The 21,798-nt window shown below is 51.8% G+C and overlaps 1 protein-coding gene across 1 annotated transcript; it reads left to right on the top strand.

Annotated features, from left to right (window-relative positions):
- Positions 1 to 248: 248 nt before the first annotated feature.
- On the top strand, positions 249 to 21,494 carry SEC16B (SEC16 homolog B, endoplasmic reticulum export factor; the record flags this gene model as incomplete). The annotated part of the gene is made up of 25 exons (XM_083867517.1): positions 249 to 517; positions 1,894 to 2,000; positions 2,519 to 2,618; positions 2,735 to 2,849; positions 3,982 to 4,123; positions 4,458 to 4,615; positions 5,202 to 5,263; positions 6,901 to 7,033; positions 7,571 to 7,801; positions 8,773 to 8,870; positions 9,821 to 9,902; positions 10,017 to 10,134; positions 10,656 to 10,767; positions 10,950 to 11,055; positions 11,709 to 11,849; positions 15,488 to 15,601; positions 16,248 to 16,320; positions 18,387 to 18,638; positions 19,098 to 19,168; positions 19,429 to 19,566; positions 19,729 to 19,836; positions 20,641 to 20,722; positions 20,825 to 20,922; positions 21,019 to 21,087; positions 21,387 to 21,494. 25 exons carry the CDS (start codon positions 249 to 251, stop codon positions 21,447 to 21,449), a joined length of 3,042 nt encoding a protein of 1,013 aa, XP_083723643.1. The 3' UTR covers positions 21,450 to 21,494.
- Between the last annotated feature and the right edge of the window lie 304 nt (positions 21,495 to 21,798).

The following is a 21,798-nucleotide window of genomic DNA, read 5'->3' as shown; positions in this document are numbered from 1 at the left end:
GTGTCTTAAGGGGAGCTTCAAGTGAAGGAAGATATAGAGATGACTTTTCCTTGCCTCTGGGCATTTTGGAAAGGATCCTGGGTTTCCGGGATGCTCCCGAAAAGCAGAGAGTAGCTGGCAACGGTCTTCAAAGGGGGCTTTGAGGGGGCTGAAAAGCTGCTGATCAAACACACTGTGACTTCTCATTTGCAGGCCACTAAAGCCACTTGGGGCTTAAAACCAGAGAAGGTTTTTCTGGCAAGCCCGGGATGGAGCCCTGGGCCCCCGCCCAGCCACCCCAGCCCTGGGAGAGGCGGGCGGCGCGGGGCTCCTGGGCAGAGGGGCACCCCGGGCCCCCGGCCCCGCTCCGCCGGCACCTCCTGCCCGCGGGACAGGCTCCTCGCCCCGGCTCCTGGCACGGCAGCCACCTCCCTGCCCACCCCCGGGACGAGGGACACCCCCCCCGGGGGGACAGCCGCCGGCCGGCTTCCCGCGCTGAGCACCCTGACAGCAGCTACCCCAGCCAGCCCTACTCCAGGTGAGACCCCTCTGATCCCTCTCTGTGAAACATCTGAAAATAAGACTTGCCCATTTCACTGCCCTTGTGGCTGCACAGGGGCACAGCGTGCCAGTAGGTGATGTCCAGCTGTTCAAGCAGCCCCATGACTCCTGTATTTAAGGCTGCGTTGCATTTGCAGCTCTGATTTTTTCTTAAAACTGTGACTTCTGTGGTTGCTATTTGACAAGGTCCGTCTCAGCCCCAAGGTGCATTTTTCCTTACAGATTTGATTAAATGCAGTTCTTTTTTCCTAAGTGCAAGGTGAACAATAAAAATACAAGCGGTAATATAGGAGCAAGAGGCAGCCTGCAAGCTCAGCTGCTGAAACAGTGGAGAGTGGATGGATAAAATGTGGGCTGGAGGATGCTCTCAGTGCTGAGAAAGAGCTTCCAGCAAATCTGGGTTGATTTGCCTGAGTTATTGCTCTCAGTGAATTATGGAGTCGGTACGTGAGGGTTTGTGCTGAGGTTGTGTGATGCAGATGGGATATTAGGAAGTAAATTTTCTCTCTGAGGGTGGTGAGGCTCTGGCACAGGTTGCCCAGAGAAGCTGTGGCTGCCCCATCCCTGGGAGTGTTCAAAGACAGGTTAGACAGGGCTTGGAGCACCCTGGTCACAATGTGTCCCTGCCCATTGCAGGGGGTGGAATGAGATGCCCATTAAAGGTCCCTTCAAACCCAAACCATTCTTGGATTCTGTAAAACTGGACATCACCTGAAACTGCAGTGCACAGCTTTCTCATAGGTGGGGGTGGCAAAGCATCCAAACCTCCTGCTCTGCTCCTTCCAGGTGTGATGCTGGACCAGTTTCTGGCCCTGCCACTGAGCAGGGGACCTGCCTTTATTTCCATCACCTTTTCTGCCTCCAAAGGTCCCAAGCAGGAGGGACCCTTGATGTGACCCCAGAACCCTTTCTTCCCCAAATCAATAGGTTGTAGGGGGAAATGGACCACTGAATAACAGAACCAATATGATTCCAACAGAAGCCATTTATTATTTACATTACATGGCAGATATAGATTCTAGGTCTGCTGTCCATGTAGGCACACATTTCTGGGTTGGCTGAGCTGCTCCTTCCTGAGGCAGGCACACATCCTTCAGGACATCCAGTTGGTCAAGCCTCCATCCTCGTGTTGTGCTTTCCCTATCTGGGGTTTACATTTTTTGCAGACATTTTCTCAGGGTCTCTTCTTATTTTTGATCCTGTTGTTTTCTCATTATCCTTGATAAATTCCTGAGAGCTCTAACAAAAAAACTGCAAGTAGTTTGATAATATTACTCAGAACCACTTTGGCTGGTGCATCAGAATGGTCTGTTATACAGATACATTGCTACAGTAGGTTGTATTGTTTTCCAGGCAGAGGTATGAAGACCCCCACTGGCAGTATCCTCCCCCTGGCTACAGGGATGGCTACCCCTACCAAAGCCACCAGTGGCAGCCAGTGGCATGGCAGGATGACAGAGGTATGGGCTCATCCTTTGGGGCTGGGGATGGAGGCAGCTTGGGAGGAGGAGTGATGCTTTCTCCAGGATCGGTTCTTCTCCCAAGGCTTGCACATACCCAGGGCTCTCTCCTGCCCACACCCCTGGGTGGTGGTGCTCTGTGCAGCACTGGCTCCCTGTTTGCATTTAGGAAATGTGAGCAGGAGCTAGGTGCACCCAAGGGATGTTTGATCATCATCACCACTGCTAAAAACCCATGTCATTCCTAGTTCCAGCCTGAGTTTGATGGTGCTGTGTGATCAGGATGGACAGGGCCTCTTCTTTGCTGTTTCTGGAGTGAAAGGAAGAAGAGGGAGGAAAGAGAAAAGGACATCAGTGCTGTGTTGGCAAATGTGCACAAGGCATTATCATATCTCCAATGTGTTGGGATTATTTGGAAGCAAACTGAGTGGGCATGGCAAATTGCCTGACTCTTGGATTTTCTTTTGCAACTTCATTGTTGCTCAGGAGGGATAATGCTGAATCTTGATTCTCTCTAGACCTGAGGCAGGGAGAGTCTTATGGCAAGAGCTACCGGGACCAGCACTACTACAGGGGCTACCACCCCAACCTGGCCACAGGTCCCCCAGGGCAGGACAGGTAAAGCTGGGGAGTCTGTGCAACCTTGTGAAATCATCTGCTGCAAAATTAGCAGGTTTGGGGGTGGTTCAAAAACCTCAGACCTTCAGTGTGTCTCCCTTTGCTCCCCTCTGCAGGACACAGACCTACAGCTCCTCTGAGGAGAGCCACACCTCCACGTCCAGGAGGGAAGGGACAGGGGAAGGAACCCTCAGCAGTGATTCAGGGGAGGCTAGTGGCCAGCCCAAAGAGGTAACCTCAAGATGGGCAGGGGTGGAGGACAAGAATCTCTCAGAGATTTGGGAACAATCCATGTGTCCCCCTCCAGCTGAGAAAAGGACCCCTTGGCTATGTTACACTCCGTGCCTGACAGTCCCTGGGGATTATGGCAGTGGGTTTTTAGTGTTGTGACCTCTCCATCTGCTGGGCTGTCATTCCCCCAGGTGCAGGGGTCTGTGCTCAGCCCAGCAGCAGGACAGAAATGCAGCCTTAGTGGAATGTTCTGCTGGAGGAGGGTCTGGAGCACAAGCCTGATGAGGAGAGGCAGAGAGAACTGTAGGGGCTCAGCCTGGAGAAAAGGAGGCTCGGGGTGACTTTGTCACCCTCTACAACTCCATGAAAGGAGGCTGGAGCCAAGTGGGGATCAGACTCCTCTCCCACATAACAAGTGACAGAACATGAGGAAACAGCTTTAAGTTGTGCCAGGGAAGGTTTAGGTTGGACATTAGGAAAAATTTCTTCAATAAAAGGACTGTCAAACCCTGGCATAGGCTGTCCAGGGAGGTAGTAGAGGGACCACATCTGGAGAGATTTTAAAGACGTGTAAATGTGGCAACTGGGGACATTGTTTAGTGGTGAACATGGTTGTGCTGGATTAATGGTAGGATTCAATCTTAGAGGGCTTTTCCAACCTTAATGATTCCATGATTTGATCCTTCCTAGGTAGCTGACAGCTGCGTGTCATTGTCAGCTCTGTCCACCGAGTCAGCTCCATCACCCTTGTGTCCTGACTGTTGGGTTTTGCTGAGAAAAATTTAAAAGATCAAATCAAAGCTGCTCTGGTGATTTTGCTCCTGGGTGATGCTTCCTTTGGGTTTCTAAGCCCCATCTCCTTGGTTGTGGTGAGGAGCTCATGTTAGGGCTAGGAAAGCTGTCAGACTACAGCTGTGGCTGTCGTAATGATGTGCTAATGTAAATTATTTTTCTAAGCTGTTGGGTGAACCCAAGCTGGTGTAGGGTGTGAGCTGCTTGGATGGCCATTGGCTGTGCTGTTCCTGCTGGGCACTTTCCTGGAGCAGCAGAGCCTGGCCCACTGCCTGGGGCCAGGAAATCAGCAGTGTCCCTAGTTTTTGAGCCAGGTTTGTGTGCTCTCCCTTCCTCACAGCCCTCGGGCCAGCCCAACCTGCTCCTGCAGTACCACGAGTCAGGACTGAGCTCCAGCAGCCATGAGCTCAGCCAGTACATCCGTGATGGGGCTGACAGCTGTGACCCTGTGCTTCCAGAGTCCTGGAACGTGAGACAAACAGGTGAGGTGAAATGGAGGGCTCTGACAAGGGGGAAGCAATGGAATAAAAGGCTGGTGGTAGGATATTGGCTGTCTCTCAGCTTGGTCCTCTCCTGGCAGGCAACAAGGCATGGCTAGGGGGGCTGCAGGGTGGGTGAATGGTCTGAGGGGTCTGCCTGGGTAGGTGTAAGAACTGCTGTGCACATCTGCTGCTTTGGGGGACAATTCTTGCATAGAGGGGTCAGTAGAGGGTTACTTAAATTGAGGGGCAAGGTTGGCACCTGGTCAAGTCCTCCATAGTGGATGTGGTGTGTGATCAGTGTGAGTGGCTCACAGTGGCCTTTGTGTCATTGCAGAGGGGCCCTCGGTGTCCACCCCGACCCCAGCAGCCCCCTTCAAGTTCCCACAGCTGCACACAGCACTGTGCTTTGGAGCTGGGGGCCACCTGGTGCTGGCGTGTCCCCACCACCCTGCTGAGGGACAGCGAGCCCGTGTCGAGCTGCACAGCCTGGAGGTAGGACACAGGTGGTCCTACAGGCCCCCATCCCCTCCCTGGAGTGGCTTCTCTTGCCCTGAGGGATGCAAACATTGTTCATAACCCGAGCAGCCTCCTCAGCAGCCTTTCCATTCCCTGCTCCCATCTTCTGTCCATTCCACATGGTCTTTTGAGTCTCCAGCCTACGCCTGGGTGGCATTTTCAGCCCTCAGTTCTGCAACCCTTGGTACCTGTGACCTGCTCAGAGTGATCCCTTCTCATGGGGACAGGTGTGGTTTGTACCTCTCCATAGGACAAGTCCACTCATCTTTCTGAGGTGCTCCAATACAGGGGCCTTGTCCATGCCTTGAGTCTACCACAGCATTCCAGTCCCCTATTTTACCTCCAGGAGGAGGCAGATGCCATCTCAGCAGACATTTCTTTACTGGACCTTAGTACTGGAGTCCATGTGACAGCTCAGGGTCTGTGCTCTGTGGTTACCTGGAGACAGCACAGGGTTCATTGGCACTGTTGAATCCTTGGCCAAGGCACTGGTTTCCAATAGCCCAGCTGGGGCTGCTCTGATTGCTGGAGTCCAGCTGCTGAATTTACTTTTGTTTTTTAGGCAATCCTTCAGGGCACAGAAGAGCTGGAGGAGCTGCAAGCCTTCCCTGGGCCCCTTGCCAGGTATGGCAGCACAGGCAGGTCCAGGAGCTGTGTCCTCCTGGTTGTCTCCTCTATGAGGAGACGGGAGCTCAAGACAGACTCGAAGGGTCCCCGTGGTTTTGAGTTATCTACAAAGGCCATGTCTAAGTTCAGGATGGGAGCCCAGCCCCTTTGATTGAGTGTGGGCTGGTTTGGACTGTGGGACATGTTTTTTTTGAATATTCATGGGATGTGGGTTTAGTGTGGTTTGCACATCTGACCTTATTTTGTACTCATTTTGTCTCAGAAAAATGATTTTTTTGTTTGTTTGTTTGGTTTTTTTTTGTTGTTGTTGTTTTTTGTTTTTTGTTTCTTTGGATGTCTAAAGCCCTGGGTCAGCCTGTGGCTTAGCTTTTCCTAAGGTTTTTGTCCCCTGAGATGGCTGAGCCACAGCGGGGTCAGACCCAGTATGTCCCTTCATCCAGTGTGAGCCTGGGGATGAATCAGGTTGTGTGGCATCAGGTTGTCTCTATTTCTGGCCACTCCCAACCAAAGCAGGGAGAGAAAAGGAGAAAGCATTTACTGAGCAGAAGAGCTGTGTATACACAGAAGCTGGGTGGAGGATCTTCCCCTGCTCTCTGCTCTCCTGAGATCCACCTGAAGTGCTGCAAACAGTTCTGGTGCCACCAGCATAAGAAGGACATGGAACTGCTGGAGCAAGTCCAGAGGAGGATAAAGGGGCTGGAGCAACCTCCCTATGGAGACAGGCTGAGGAAGTTGGGGCTGGAGAAGAGAAGGTTGTGTGGAGACATCACAGCACCTTCCAGTATCTGAAATGGAAGCCAGAGAGTCTCATTGTCAGGAACTGTAGAGACAGGACAAAGGGGAATGAGTGCCAATTGAAAGAGGGAAACTTTAGATTAGATGTATGGAAGAAATTCTTCCCTGTGAGGGTAGTAAGGTCTCAGATTGCCCAGAGAAGCCCCATCCCTTGAAGTGTTCAAGACCAAACTGGACAGGGCTTGGTCTGGTGAAGCTCTAGATGAGCTTTAAGCTCCCTTTCAACCCCCAGACCATTCTACGATTCTGGGTTACCACTTGTGCCAAAGGGTACATCGAGAATCTCCACATAATATGTTGGAATGACTGAGTCAGGATCAACATCTCCACCTGCAGTTTCTCTTTCCTGTCTCATCCACTCTTTCTTTCTAACTGTATGGTTATTTTATTGTATGGCAGCCATTCTGCCTGGCTTGCACACAGCTTAAGGGTTTCTGTTTCAGTCCCAAAGGGTTTCTGTGGTCACATGTGACCTCCACTCTGCCTCCACACCAGATTGTGCCTGCTTCTGCAGCCTTGGACATCCATGGGTGTAATGGCAGCACAGCAAATCCAAACTGTTTCTTTGCAGATGGGTGGAGGAAAATATTACCAGGAGAGCAAAGAGTGGGTTTGAAATGTATACTTTGCATCCCTGAAACACAGAGGTCTGCTAAGAGTCACAATAAATTTGAGTGTGTTTGAACTTAAAAGTAGTCATTGGTACAGAGGATCTTCTTTCCTCCAGCTCTTGCTTAGAATCTTTGGCATCCCCATCAGTGAACCTGGGGACTGAGCCTGAATGATGCCCCAGGTTGTTTTGCCTTGGCTTTGTTTGATGATGCTTTCTGCTGCTGCAGGGAAGATCTGCACAAGGTGGATGTGATGACGTTTTGCCAGCAGAAGATCACAGGCTGTGATCTCTCAACACCGAGGGGCAGAGATTCCTCTCTCCTCTGGAAACTCCTGGTCCTCCTCTGCCGGCAGAATGGGGTAGGTATCCCATGGAGGGGGATGACCCTTTTGATTCTGGAAATGACACAAGGAATACATCCCTTAGGTGCCTCTTGATCCAGTTGCTATTTTGGGGGGGAAGTGGTGTATCTTAAGAGGATCTGATTTCCATACCACTATCCCGCAGTTTGATGCTGGATATTTAGAGCTAATCCTCCTCCATGATTACTTTTTGTCCTTGGAAACTACCAACAGCCCAATGAAGGGGGCTGGTACCACTTTCATCGAGGAGCCAGCACTTATGCATAAAAGGGGACCATTCCCTTAATCCACTGAAATCCACTCAATCCAGTGTGTAGCTGCTTGTTGGAACCAGGTGGATAAAGTTGTCAGAGGGAGTGTTGTGACGGTCTTGCTAATTGTGCTGAGTCCTTTTCTTTCCAAACCTGGCCAAAGCTGGTCTTGTTTGGGGGGATGTGCTGGGATGAGGATGTAAGAAGGGTGTGGACTGGAAGTGCTGTCAGCCTTTGCTCGTGGTGCAGCCTCCCCATACCTCATTCCTTCTCTCTCCCCCAGTCCATGGTGGGGTCGGACGCGGCTGAGCTGCTGCTGCAGGACTGCAGGCGCCAGGACAGGTACAGGAGGCAGGAGCCTGTGGCCAGCCTGGTGGGCCTGGCTGACGACGAGTGGGCGCCGCGCACGCCGGGCACACTGGACCTCATCACTGGGGAGGTCCCTCCTGTCGTGGAGACACAGGCACAGATTGTGGAGAAGTTCACCAAGCTCCTCTACTACGGCAGGAAGAAAGTAAGTGGTGAGTGGGATCCAGGATGTGGAGCTGAAGGATTGTTTTTTTCCTTCTCGGACCTGTTGGGCTTTTCAGGCAGGTTTTAAAGGGAAGGGTGGTTGAGAAGTGATTTGTGGTTGGGGATGCACAACCCTCCAAGCTGTGTTTGTACAACTGGCTTATGGCAGTGATTGCCCTCCACTGGGAACTGGGATGGGGGACCCAAGTGAAGAGGGGATGCAGAGGCTTTTATCAACCCTTCTACCACATTTAGCTTCACAGAGTCCTGCTGCTATAGGACACAAAAAGAATGACACTCACACAGTCAGGGCATCAGGGCAAAAAGATGGAAGTTTATTTTTTGACCTCAATTTATACAGATTTTTGACAATGACCATGTATTGGACAAATGAGGTTGACACCTCTGCAACCACACTGGTCAAACTAGAAGTCCATCAATTGTCCCTCCTCAAGAGAGGAACAATAAGCAAGAACAGTTTACAATAACATTACTTTTGTTTACATGAAAATCAGTGAGAAACTCCACTACAAAAATGCAAACATCAGAAGGCTGAAAAAGATCAGAGAGACAGACTCCTAGAATGGTTTACTTTGGAAGGGACCTTAAAGGTCATGTTGTTCCAAACTCATCTGCAGCTATGTGATCTCACAGGATTCCCAAGGCACAAGGAGAAGAGAGGAGGGTTGCATTTCGGGTGCCCAGACTGGGATTCCATGGCACTGAGAGCTAACAGGCAGCACAGACCTGGAAATCTAAGGGACACAACATTGCTTTGAAGGTCCAAGTTCTTGTAAATTTTCAAGGTAGAGAGACAAAGGGACCTGGAAGATTTTGAATGTGGAAGAGATTTTTCGAGGATGCTAATTAAAGCCAGAGCAGTTATTGGGACTCTTCTCTGAGCTGGGGGAGCAGAGGAGGGGGGCAAGCAGAGTTTGTGCTAACCCTATTTCTTATCCTCCTCAAATGCAGGAAGCTCTGGTCTGGGCCATGAGAAACCAGCTGTGGGGCCATGCCCTGTTCCTCTCTAGCAAGATGGATGCTCGGACGTACAGCTGGGTCCTCACTGGGTAAGTTGGAGAAGCTAAAGCAAGGTATGATGTTCTATGGCTGGCTTTCCAAGCCTGCTACCTCCTCAGTGCCCTCTGAAACTGGAAAAGAGCACTGATTTCAGCTAGAGCCTCTCTAGTGGGGGCAAAGGGGACAGAGGGCATCCATCCAGATAGGCCCGAGTTCTTCAGGAGAAACCAAGTGGGAGGCTGGAAAGCAAGAGGAAAGCCATTCCCTGGAGATGGAATGTTGATTTATTCTGAGTCTTTGGCTTTGACATGCTGCCCTAGCAAAGACAGCCAAGATGCAGGGGGAGCTGAGCCATCTTCACTGTGATCCAGTCCAGTCCCAGCTGTTCATCCCACTCGTATGAGCATTTTCTGGTGGAATTTAATGTACTTAATCTGGATTGGGTTGATCCCTTCAGGGAGAGTTAAGCAGAAATCTTCTGTCTTGTGGAACCCAAATCCTTTTAAGGAGGTTTTATGCAGTATTGTCCTGGGGACCTGTCTTCTTTGAAGGTAATACAGATTCTCATCCCCAGAGGCTGGTGATTCTCTCTGTCTCCTATTTACAAGGGCATGCAGTGATAGGATAGGGAGGAATGGCTTGAGCTGAAGGAGGGTAGATTTAGATTAGATGTTAGAAAGAAATTCTTTCCTCTGAGGGTGGGGAGGCCCTGGCACAGGGTACCCAGAGAAGCTGCGGCTGCCCCTGGATCCCTGGAAGTGTCCAAGGTCAGGTTGGACTGGGCTTGGAGCAACCTGGTCTAGTAGAAGGTGTCCCTGCCTATGGAAGGGGGGTTGGTCTAGAAGGTGCCTTCCAGCTCAATTCATTCTTGGATGCTCTGGGAAACCCCTCATGACATGAGGAAACCCCTCAGTTTCCTGGGGCATTTGGGATGTGCTCAGGGAGGTGAATGAAGGTTTGGGGCCCTGGAGTGCAGCCCTTCTCTGCTGTCTCCTCACAGGTTCACCAGCACACTGGCCACCAACGACCCACTGCAGACCCTCTTCCAGCTCATGTCAGGAAGGATCCCTCAGGCAGCACTGGTCCGTGAGCTAGAGGCTGGCCCTGGCATGTGCTCCCCTGTGCTGTCACCTGCTGTGACACCCACCTTGTGGTGACCACCTCTGCTCACCTTTGCTCTCCTCCTCTCCCCCCAGTGCTGCGGGGATGCCACGTGGGGTGACTGGAGGCCCCACCTGGCTGTGATGTTGTCCAACAAGGTTGGAGACATGGAGCTGAACCACCGAGCCATTGTCACCATGGGAGACACTTTGGGTGAGCTGGGATCAGTGGGAGCAGCTGTAACAGGGACACTGGAATGTCACCACGCTGAGATGGTTGTGCCTGTACACTGAAGCTGCAGTGCCTCTGTGGTGGGAGGGTTGAGGATGTGCCAATGGATCCTCAGATGAATCTGGCCCAGGCACCTCCATAAGCTGCTCTTGTGGGCACACCTGGAGCAGCTGGGCCCAGGGAAGGTGTAGGTAACTGCAGGGACTGAGCCTTGCTCCCAGTGTTGGGATTTTATGCCAATGCTGGCACCCTGCAAGAGTTGGTGCTGGCCCTGCTCAGGCTCACCCAGTCCTACTATTGAACTGAAACCTCCTGAAACAGAAAGCAGAAATTGAGGAAAACAGACAAAACACAGGGACAAGGGAGGGACCAGGGTCTGTGTGGCAAGGAAAGTAAGGCAGTTGGGTTTGCATTTTTTTGCATGAGCTTGAGAGCCTCCAAAGCAAAGCTGACCATGTGGTGATGTCTCAGGACTAATTGTTTGTCTTCTTCTTCCCGTCCAGCCAGCAAGGGAGCAGTGGAAGCAGCTCATTTCTGCTACCTGATGGCAGATATTCCATTTGGTTACTTTGGAGCCAAGGCAGATCGCATGGCCCTGCTGGGCAGCAGCCACCGGTGAGCAAGCACTGGAGGCTGGGGGTCTTGCCACAGTCACATGTCCCGCGTTTTCCCCATCCCTGGGATCTCACTTTTATGCAGAAGCAATCTCTGGTTGGGGTTTTCCCCCCTGCTAATGGGCGTTCTGTGTGTGGCTGTCTGGGGAGGGAGCTCGCTGACCCCGCCCCTCTCCTCTGCAGCCAGGCGTTTTCCCAGTTTGCCAGGACAGAGGTCATCCAGAGGATGGAAATCTTCGAGTACTGCCAGCAGCTACGCCAGCCCGAATCCTTCCTGCTCCCTTTCCAGGTAGGGGATATGCTCAACTGCATCTTGTGCAGGAGCTCAGACTTGCCCCAAAACGTGCACCCATCTCCCTGAAGCCTGGAATACAAGCTGTTCCTGAGGCTTGTCCCCTTACTGGGCTTTGGGAATGATGGAGACATTGCCTTGGCCAAGGGACTCACACAGGGCAGATTTTGGGATGCACAGTGTGATTAGTTCTTGCTCAGCTCTCATTGCCTTCCTGCTCTCTGGGTAAGCTTTTCCTATTGCAAAGCAGCACCCAGCTGTTGCTGCCTTGGGCACTATGGATTTGGATGGATACATCCCTGGAAGTGTTTAAGGCCAGGCTGGATGGGGCTTGGAGCGACCTAGTCTAGTGGGAAGCGTCCCTGGCCGTGGCAGGGGCTGGAACTAGATAAGCTCTAATGTCCCTTCCAGCCCAAACCATTGTAGGATTCTATGGGGCTGCCGGGCTCCTCCCTGCCTGGCTCAAGGAGGGGAGGCTGGATGCCTCCACGGGAATGGCTGGAAGTGGCTCCAAATCGCAAGTGACCTCTGGGCGCAGGATCCGAGGCGCCCACGAGTCACACTGCGGTGACGTGCCGTGGGCACAGGGCACCCAGAGCCTTGTCCATGTCCCTTCTCCTGCCCGTGGCCGCTGTGCCCTCTGTCCGCAGGTGTACAAGCTGCTGTACGCCGCCCGGCTGGCCGAGCACGGGCTGCCCGCCCAGGCGCTGCAGTACTGCGAGCACATCTGCACCGCGCTGCTGCGCCGGGACCCCGCCGCGCACCCCGCCCTGGCCCGGCAGCTGCTCACGGTGAGTCTGCGCCTCCTCCCGCGCGGCAAAAACACGTTCCCTTTCCTGGTAAATTTTAAGGAATAGGTCTAATAAAAAATAAGACAATTAGGAGACAGGAAAAAAAACAAACAAACAAACAAAAAAAAAAACACCACCAAAAAAACAAACAAACAAACAAACAAACAAAAACCCAAAAAAACAAACAAACAAACAAACAAAAAAAAACACAAAAAAAAACCGGGGGGGGGGGGGGGGCAAAAAAAGCAAAGTATGACCAAGCTGGGTGACTTGGCATTCAGCCAAGTGCACAGCCTGCTGTTTCAGAGCCTTTTAAAAATATTCTTTCTATTAAATCAGCCTTTTGCCTATTTTAACTTTTCCACAAACTAGTTTCTATATTTCAGGAAGTGTTTAGCGTGGTTCTTCTTTGGATCTGCCTTTTTAGAGCATGTGTGTTTCTTGGCTGTGTTTTTGTTATTACCTTCAGCTTGGGCCTTGGTCCCCACCTTCCACAGACAGTCATTGTTGATAATTGGCATGTCAGCAGCAGGGTCTCCATCATATGTTATTTTAACCAAACAGGCTGTTCAGTTACAAGCATAACTACATATTAGCTATCCCACTACCATGTATACATTTGGCTAATAGCAGAAATAAAACCTGTATCTTTTTACATATAGCATTCACCTTAATATTTGCAAGAAGCTAACTTTATAATATACATTTATAACACACTATATTAATACAACATAACTTTCTAACATAACACATGTAGTACTCATTTCAATATTTGCAAAAAGCCAATCATATAATATGTATTTATAACATCCTGCATCTCCACCAGGGTGTGACACCCTCTCAGGACCTGCTGGGGTGGGAGTGGTTAGCAGCTCTGAGCAGCCCCCCAGGGTTTGCTTCCAAAGGCAACAAGGCCAACACTTCCACAGGGTTTCTAAACCCCGTGGATTTAGGGTAGAAAACAAAGGTATTATGTTGGCTGCCAAGTAGGAGCAGATTTATTTGGAAACAAAGGATGTTTTTGAGTCTGGAGGTGTTTTCTGAACTTCTAAATGTCACAGACTTAAGAAGTGAAGTCTAAGTGCACATTTCCCCTCCAGCACAACTTCTATAATTCTCTTTATCTCTGAGGGGTGTGTCCTGGGGTGACACTGGGAGGGATTATGGCCCAACTTGTAGCACCAAGTGCAGCCCCTCTATTTCCTGAGCAGGGGGCTGAGGCAGAGAGGGGTGAGACCAAGTGTCCCAGGTCCCCCAGGAAGGTGGGGCTTTCACAAGACCAGGACAGTGCTGAGGCTTCTTGTCACTTTCCTCCTGCCTTTAGGTCCACCTTGGATGGGGCTTTGAGCAACCTGGTCAAGCAGAAGGTGTCCCTGCAAATGGCAAGGGGGTTGGAACAAGATGAGTTTTAAGGTCCCTTCTAAAAACCATTCTATGAAAGGTGCTAAAGCCATGGTGCTGTGAGGTGAGGGACAGTGAGATGCTGAGTTCACACAAAATTTGGCTGGCACTGCTTCCTCACCCCGTCATGGAAGTCTATTTAGTGTCTAACAGCCTCTCAGATCTGCCATTCTGCTGGGGATAATGCTTCTCCTGGGAGAAAACACTTTCATCTGAAAAACTAGTGCATTCGTAGATGCTCTTGTCTTTGATGTTCTAGACTGTGTTACAAATTATGATACACATTAGTGTTTGATTAAGACTTCCCCTCTTTTGAAGCTGGGGACGATACACAACCAGGTGCTGGTTCATTAATACTGGATCAAAGTGCACATTAGCTTTTGGATTAAACATTCCCCCCGTTTAGGAGTAATCATGCTTATAATTTCCTTTTTCCTGTGATTGATTTAGGATGAGCATAGGTGTGTTTGTAAAGAGATGGGACAGTGGGTCTGTAGGCAGTGCAGGCTTCTGGCTGGGTAACTTTGCTCTTGTGGCCATTCCCAGTCCCAAACTGGGGTCCACCTGTGCAGGTCCTGTCCTTGCTGTAAACTCACTGAGCTGGGAAGTGTGGTTTTTGCTGGTTTAGAGTTTGTTTGTTTATCAGAAGTTCAGGAATAGAAAGAAATGGCTGCTGGGGACTGGTGCAGGAAGGAATACTTAGTCTTGTGTGGCTGTGGAGGGTGGCTGTGTTGCAAAGTCACCTCTGGGTAGCTTTTGGTGGCCCTCGAGGTGGCAGCCTGGTAGCAAAGCATTGAAGATAAGGGGGCATGAAGTAGCCAGGGGAAACTTGAGAAATTCCCAAGAATCCTAGAAAGGTGTGGGTTGGATAGGACCTTAGAGATGATCTAGTTCCAACTCCCCTGCCATGGGGGACACCTTCCACAATACCAGCAAGAGAAAATTCAGTAAAGATGTGCATGAAGAGTGGTGCTTTGAGTGCCACCTCTCCTCACCCAGCTGTCTTAAAACTGGATCCTTGTCTAAACAACTCCTTCAGATGGGGACTTAGCTCTGCAGGGAGCCCTACATCTCACCTTGGACTCCTAGGTCACCCCAGAAGAGCCTCTTGCTCTGTCAGTGCGAGCTGGAGGCCCATGTCACTGACATGGCTGCAGCCAGGGCAGCACAGACCCCTCTTCTGCAGGAGAAATTAAACATACAGCAGCAATACTGCGGAGAGGGACCTGGGGGAGATAGTGGAGCATGGAAAAAATACTGAGCAGCAGCATAACAGGATGCTGTTAGAAAAGAGAAAAAAAACAACCCACCAATGTTATAGTGTTATTCTGGGTTGTGAGAGTACAGCTGGCATATCTAAGACAAGGAGGTGATAATCTCCCTGTGCTGGGGTCTCAGGGGTCTTGGCTGGGGCCTGTTTGGGCTGCTGCATGTGGAGACAGGGATAAATTGGAGTGACTGTGGGAGTGGAGAGCTGGGGTGATAAGAGATTGAGGGGAAAATGACCTCTGGAGAAGGGCTGAGGGTTATTTTTTCTATGCAAGATACGGTGGGGGAGAAAGGGGTATGAGGGCTGTGATAACAGCCCTCCAGCATGCAGGAGGCTGCTCATGGGGGATGCTGGCTGGCTCCTCTCACAGCTTCCATGGGAGCAGGGATAGAGAGGCTTAATTTGCAGTAGGGAAGATTTCACTTAGATATTAAGAAAATACTCTTTAGCTCTAAGGACATCAAGCATCAGGACAAGCCTGGGAGGCTGTGAAATCCTCTCAGAGATTTGTAAATACAGATCAAACACCAGCTCCCATCCATCCTCATGGGGTAGGGGAGGAGCTGATGAACTGCCCTGGCAGCTGGGCTCTTTCCAGGTGGGGTGTCCTGCAAACCTTCCAGTGCCTCAGGATGGCTGTTAGGGGGGATTAAATCATTAGATCACTCATTTTTCCTCAGTGGGGGAAAAAGGATGGTGATAGTTACCCGAGGAGCATCTTTGACACAGTATTTGACATCTCTGTGGAGGTGCTGAGCCAGGCCTGCTGAGGCTGTGGGGCAGGGGGTGGGCTGGCCCCTCTGTGGTGGTGTAGGAGAGGGAATAAATCCTGCACGAGTGGCTGGTGTTATTTTACTCCCCTTTTACAAAATGCTGCTGCTTCCCTGAGGCCATGTGGCCAGCCCCGTGTGAGGGGTCCCTGTGGATCTGACACGTGTGACAATCCCTCTGTCCCCTGGCCCTGCAGCTGGCCGAGCGGCTGAAGCTCTCCGACCCTCTGCTCCTGGAGATGCCGGAGCAGGACCAGGAGGTGGAGCCCGACTGGCTGGAGCAGCTCCGAGCCTGCTGCCGGCAGTGGAAGGTAAGGAGGAGCCAGGATGCACTGGACAGCTGCTCTGTATTGTGGTTTGTCTGCACCCTCCTCCTCTCCCTTGAATCTGAGGGAATGGATGTTCTGAAGTTGTTCTTCTTCTTTGGCTTGTGGGCCCTGAGATATGGTGTCTGCTCTGGGACCTGCAGATTCAGTGGGAGCAAGGGGCTTGTAGTGCCTGAGGGCTGCAGAGCCTCACACAGGGCAAAACTCTCCTTGTTCTGGCTCAAGGAGGGCAGGCAGGGGCTGGTGGGTGAGTGGTGCTCTCCCTTTGCAGTGAGGACTTTGCAGAGGTCACTGGTGGGTGTCACCTTGTGGGTGTACTCTTGCGTCTTTCAGCTATGGTCTGGTGCTTGGATTAATGCTCTCCATTTGGATTTCTCATCTGCTTTTGGTTTTGTGGCCTTTTCTGTCTCGTTTCCCCTCCTGCCTGCTCTCAGGGGTGCTGCAGCCTCTCTCACTTACTGGGAAAGAGCTGTGTCTGTGCTGGTATGGGTCTCTCCTGCAGCCTGGGGTGGGCTGTGAGCCCCAGATCCATGAGCACTGTGCTTTCCTTTGCATTGGCTTCATGGTTTCCTTACTGTTTGTCCTGTGCCATCCTTTTCCCTATCCATTTTACTGCATTTTCCCTCTGCAGGTGGAAGATGATCTTCCTCCAGAAGTGGCACCTGCTCAGCTGGAGCCACCCTGTGCTGTTCTACCAACAGAAGGTAAATAAAACAAAGCAGCAGGTTGTGGTCTCCCCAGTGGGCTCTCCCTGCATGGAATTGTGCTGCCATGGGCTGGGAAGCAGCTTCCCAATCCCTGGAGTTTTCACCAGCAGCAACTCCTTGCTCCTTGCATCTCCCCAGAGCTCCAAGGCTGTTCCTGCCTGGGTGCATCCCTCAGGCACGGGCTGCAAATCGAGGGCTCAATGCTTGTGTCCTCCTACAAAGTCTGAGTAATTGGGCCTAATTACCACAGCCTCGGGGTCCCTGTGGGTGCTGTGGGAGGAGAAGAGGAGCTCGGGGTGGGTGCTGGATGAGCCTCCCAGCTCAGCCTCAGGGGACACGGCCCCATTCCCAGGCAGTCCTCTGAGGGTGCAAACTGGAGCTGAACTAAAGGGATTTCACACTTACAGAGCAAAGGATTCAGGGAGGAGCTCATCCTGCTGTGTGCCAGGCTGCAGGATGCCTGCTGCTGGAGACCCAGCATTTCTCCTTCCCTGCTGCCTCTTTGATCCCTTTGCTTCACCCTTTGGTGACCCCAAGAGTCTCCTCCTGTGCCAACCCACCCAAAGGGCCCAGAGACATCAAGATGAGGGACACAACCATGCTCTGGTGTCAAGGGAAGAACAGGGGGGCTTTTCTTTCCCAGCTGGGCAGGCATCCATTGGGATGTCCCACTGAGGAAAAGTCAGGGGCAGGTGTTGCTTCCCATCCACCTCCATCAGCAGGACACTCCTACACAGTCCCCTACTCCTTGGATATGGCTTTATACTGGGAATGCTGGCACTGAAATGTAGAGAGCAAAGGCTGGTGCAGACAGGATGAAACACAACTAATTCCTTCAAGCCGTTTCTCCCTATCAGCTTTCCCTGCTGCTGCCAAACTCCTTTTCAAAGAGCTCTCCCAGGCAATAAAAAGGATCATCAATCCTGATTGCCTTCTGCTGCTATCAGGGCTGAGACTATGATCTTCCTTCCCTGGAAGGAAGTTGCAGGTATGCTGATCCCATTGGCTTGGCTCCTCCAAGCAGCCAGGTCTGCTCCATGTGGTCTCCTTCCCTATGCTTGGCCTTTGTCTTCAACGTGAAGGCCATCCAGAGCCATCACCTGAGGGACCTGCATGCAGAGAAAGCTGGCTTGGTGCTGAATCCATCCATCTTGGAAAGACAAAGCCCAAATCAGGTGCCAAGCTGGGATTCACATGGTCCTCCCTGACTTGCTCCAGCTGAGCTTGCCAGGCAGAATGAGTTTGAGCATCCATCCTCCTCCCTGTGGATCCTGAGCATCTCCAGGCCATGTGGGAGCAGCTCATGGGTGTGAAGCCAATCCTGAGTGGGCGGGAGGTGATGCTGGCAGCAAAGCAAAGGGTTTGATAGCACTGCACAAGAGGTGCTGTAATCCTTCCCTGTGGGATCTAGGTCCTGCCTGCCGTGCCTCACAGTAATGGGAGAGGAATTTCCCAGTTCTCAGTGTTCCTGGCAGGAGGCTGCTGAGCTGGAATAAGCAAGACACACACCTGGGACCAATGGGTGTGTTAAATAAAACAAAACCTGCTCGCTCAACTTGCCTTTCAAACAAAAAAAATCCCAAGCCTGAATAAATCTGCCTAAAGCAAGGAATTCATCCGTGGGTGCTCCTGTGGAACGGGAACGAAGGCTACCTGGTGAATCTTTCCTGCTCAGGGTGTGCAGCAGGAGTGGGGGAAAAGGCTGGAGACCTCAGACTCCTTTGAGCTGCTGGTGCACGCTGCTTGCGGGCTTTTTGCTTCCATAGCATTCCCCTTCTGAGTTCATTTATAACCTCAGGCACATTCCCAGGATTTAAAAAGAAATTTCCCCCAGTCTTTCCCAGCCCACCTTCCTTGAAACCTCTGGAAAGTTCCTGTTGCTGTGCTGTGTCCTACCTCCTCCCTTGCCTGGTCCCTGGAATCTTTCCTCACTCCCCCAGCTCCTGCTGGTGTGTAATGGAAAAGGAGAGAAATCTCTGTAACAGCCCGATAGAATTATAAACATACAAGAATTGTAAACTCCTGAGGTGTGGGTTTTTGTTTTTGGTTTTTTTTTTTTTTAGATGAAGAGCCTAGCAATGAGATTCCCCAGAGTGATGGCTACCAGTATGACCAGTGGTTTGAGCCTCTGCCATCCCAGGGAGTGAGCTCCCAGGAGAACATGTCCCTCAGGTCCCCAGTACCTGCTCCGGTCATGGCATCACCACTGCCCAGCATTGGGAGAGACCTGCAGCCCCCTGTGCTGGGCCAAGGGACACTTGCCCCTCTGGGAGGGGATTTTGCTGAGCCCCCTCCACAGCCAGTGCCACCAGCAGGTAAGTGCTGCAGCCTTGTTTCCCTGCAAAAATCACAGAACCCCACAATGGTTTGTGTTGGGAAAGGACGTTAAAGATCATCTCGTTCCAACCCCCTGCTATGGGCAGAGACACCTTCCACTAGACCAGGCCCCATCCAACCTGGCCTTGGACACTTCTAGAGATGAGGCAGCCACAGCTTCTCTGGAAAACTTGTGCCAGGGCTTCCTCACAGCAAGGAATTTCTTCCTTAGAAGTTGCCTTTGGGATGCACCAGTTCAGCCTTGCCACTTACTGCCTGGTGCTGGCAGGGACAGCGACCAGAATGGCCTTTTGGATATCTTGGGGGACATTTTGGCCACCACATGGATGGCTGTGCTCTGTAGAGGTGCATGGTAGAAGCTCTGGAAATACCTTTGATGGATAAATCCATAGTTCCACAGACCGAACTTTGACTGTATCCTTCCCTCTGCTCCACAGGAGAAGCTGGGGAGCCCTGGGGTGCCAGGCTGCCCCCTGGAGAGGTGCAGCCAGCCATCTCTGCAGAGCAGGTGAGTCGGGGGGCCAGGGAGACAATCTCATTGAGTTTCCTGGCTGGATCTAGGACATGTTGATCCATCCTTCCATGCACTGAACTCGCATGGAATCCCCCTGTCATTGTGCCCGTTCTCTTGGGTGAATGCTGTGCCCTGCTGTGGGTGCTCTGGCTGTGTCAGGCATGTGGGGGTCCCTGGGTGTGGAGCAGTCCCAGGGGGGCTCTGACCATGCTCAGTGCAGCTCCTGAGGGAACAGCTTCCCTGTGTGATGGCAGGAGGAGTTGGGGAGCAGGCCTCGGACTGTCTCGGAGACCTCCACGGTGTCCCTGGGGGACAGCCGGCCCTCCGTGGACAGCGGGGATGAGGATGCTGCCCAAGAGCAGGCAGGGGCCACAAAGCCAGAGGAGGACAAGGTGAGCATACCAGAGCCATTGTGAGCCTCATGCACTGAGCTTGCCTGTCCCTGATGCCAGCCCTGACCCTGGACAAATGGTGCCCCACTCCCACCAGGCACCTCGAGGACCCTGGCATCCACCCCTTCTTATCTCTTTCCATTCTTTTCCTCTGTTTCCCAGAGCTCTGGATTCAGATGGTTTGGCTGGTTTCGGTCGAAACCAACCAAGGAAGCTTCTCCCAAAGCTGAGTCTGAGACAGACTCAGACTCTCCCACATCAGGACCACAGGTAGGGGACAAAAAGCCATCCTGTTCCTAGTGAAGCTGTGAGAATGGGTGACACATCTCCCCATCGCCCACTGTCCTCGTGCTGGGGCCATGGCCATTCTGCGTGGGGACAGAGCAGGACTGGGAGCCCTTTAGGCTTGGAAGTGAATCCTTGATTAATAACAACAGTAAATTCATAAAGTCTCTTTGATCCATGGGGTCATCCAAGCCTTGGCAAACTCTGCAGGGATCCCTTGCTCTCCACTGGAGCAGAACACAGCAGCTGTGAGCAGCACTGCTCTGGCAGGTTTTAGGAGATGCAGGGAAGGGAAAACCTCTTTAATTGGAAGTGCAGCAGTGAGGGAGAAGCAGCCATGCGTGGTTATCCCAGACCTAGCTAGCTCCTCAGGGTGTCACATCCCTGATGGTGGGGCTTGGAGTGAGAACCTCCCCTGGAAGTTTCTTCCTGGTAGAGAATGACCTACAGTCACAGAGAAAAAAAAAAAAAAGTTGGGATATTCTTCTAAAACTAGCAGGAGATGAAGAACAGAAGGGGACCTGTGGACCTTGACCCCTCACGCTGTACCCAGGCTTGGTGTCCAGCCTCCTGCCTAATTTGAACCCTCAGGCTGGTTTAGCTTTGTGCCAGAATTGCTTGCCCTGACCCTGCAGCCCCTTCTTAGCTGTGTTTCCTGCAGCTCATGGGGTACCTCTGCAGCAGGACAGGTGCAGAATGGGTTCCTCAAAAGCCTGGTGTGGTATCTGGTGCAGAGGTCTTCTCCCACCTCAAGGAGCTTCTGCTCTAAACGGGTGGATGTGATTTCAGGAGTGGACATCACCATCCCCACCCATCGCCCCTGTCGCAGCTGGGACAAACCCTCTGGCTCAGCCTCTCTCCAGAAATCCTGGTAAATACCTCACAATTCTCCTCACCTCCCTCCCCCATCAGCCTTCTACAAGTTTCTCCTCTTAATTTTAAGTTGGCTTTTGTTTTCGGTTGCTGGCCCTAGGAGGAATGCAGGGTGAAAGTATCTTTGCTGTTAATCCAGTGTCTGCAGAGGCGAAAGGCTCATGGGAGAAGGATGGAAGGCAGTCAGCAGGACAGCAGGTGAGGAGAGGAGGGAAGTGTGTCCATGTGTGACAGGGGTGTCCAGGACACCTCTCTCCTCGGGGTGTGTATTAAGTTTCTCTTTGGTCCTTCCAGAGCGGCTACCCCGGACCTCTCCCACCACTGGCTTCAATTCCTCTCTTCAACCCTGCCCAGGTGTCTCAGGTGAGAGCATTTCCCTGACGGGGTGGGGCTGCATGGGGCTGGGGTGAATCCTGGCTTTGGGGAGGAGCTGTCAGACTTCAGGTGATCTGCTCTGGGCAGGGGGGTTTAAGGTGATACCAGTCCTGGGAATAAGGGGCTTTTATAAGTAAATCAATTGTGGGAGGGCAGCGATGGGAGGGTGTGATGAACAAGTAAAATAGAGGGAGGATGCTTGTGATCGTAGCCTCATAATGTCAAATCAGCATTTTGGGGTACAGCCCACTACTCACAACACCTCTCTCTCTCTGTGTGTTTCCCAGCTTCCTGCCCGACCCAACCAACCCAGGCTGCTTTCCCGGCATCGCTACCCCAACCCGCTCTGAGGTGGTGGGTGGGGACGGCAGACACCAATTACAGGAAGTTTTTTTAACCAAAATGGTGTTTGTGGGGTTTTTTTGGATGGGGTAGCAGCGGCTCACGCCTGCTTGATGGAGGGTGTTGTAAAATAAAGGGGATGTTTCTGGGTTTAAAAGTCAATAAATGGGGGTGTGAGGCTGAGAGAGGGGTGAACACTTTGGCCACCCAGGTGGGAACCCAAGGTCTACCTTCCTCCTACACAAAAAATAGGTCTGGTTTGTATAACTCATTGTTGCTTATGCGTGCTTCCTCAAGTCCAGTCCAATGCTTCTTTTTAGCTTTGTTTGCTAACATTTAGGTATTTATACACAGACA

The sequence above is a fragment of the Zosterops lateralis genome, assembly GCF_965231275.1.
Source record: "Zosterops lateralis genome assembly, chromosome: 9".
Lineage (NCBI taxonomy): Eukaryota > Metazoa > Chordata > Aves > Passeriformes > Zosteropidae > Zosterops > Zosterops lateralis.
Note: the sequence above shows the minus strand (reverse complement) of the source record. Positions and strands in the feature narration are given on the sequence as shown.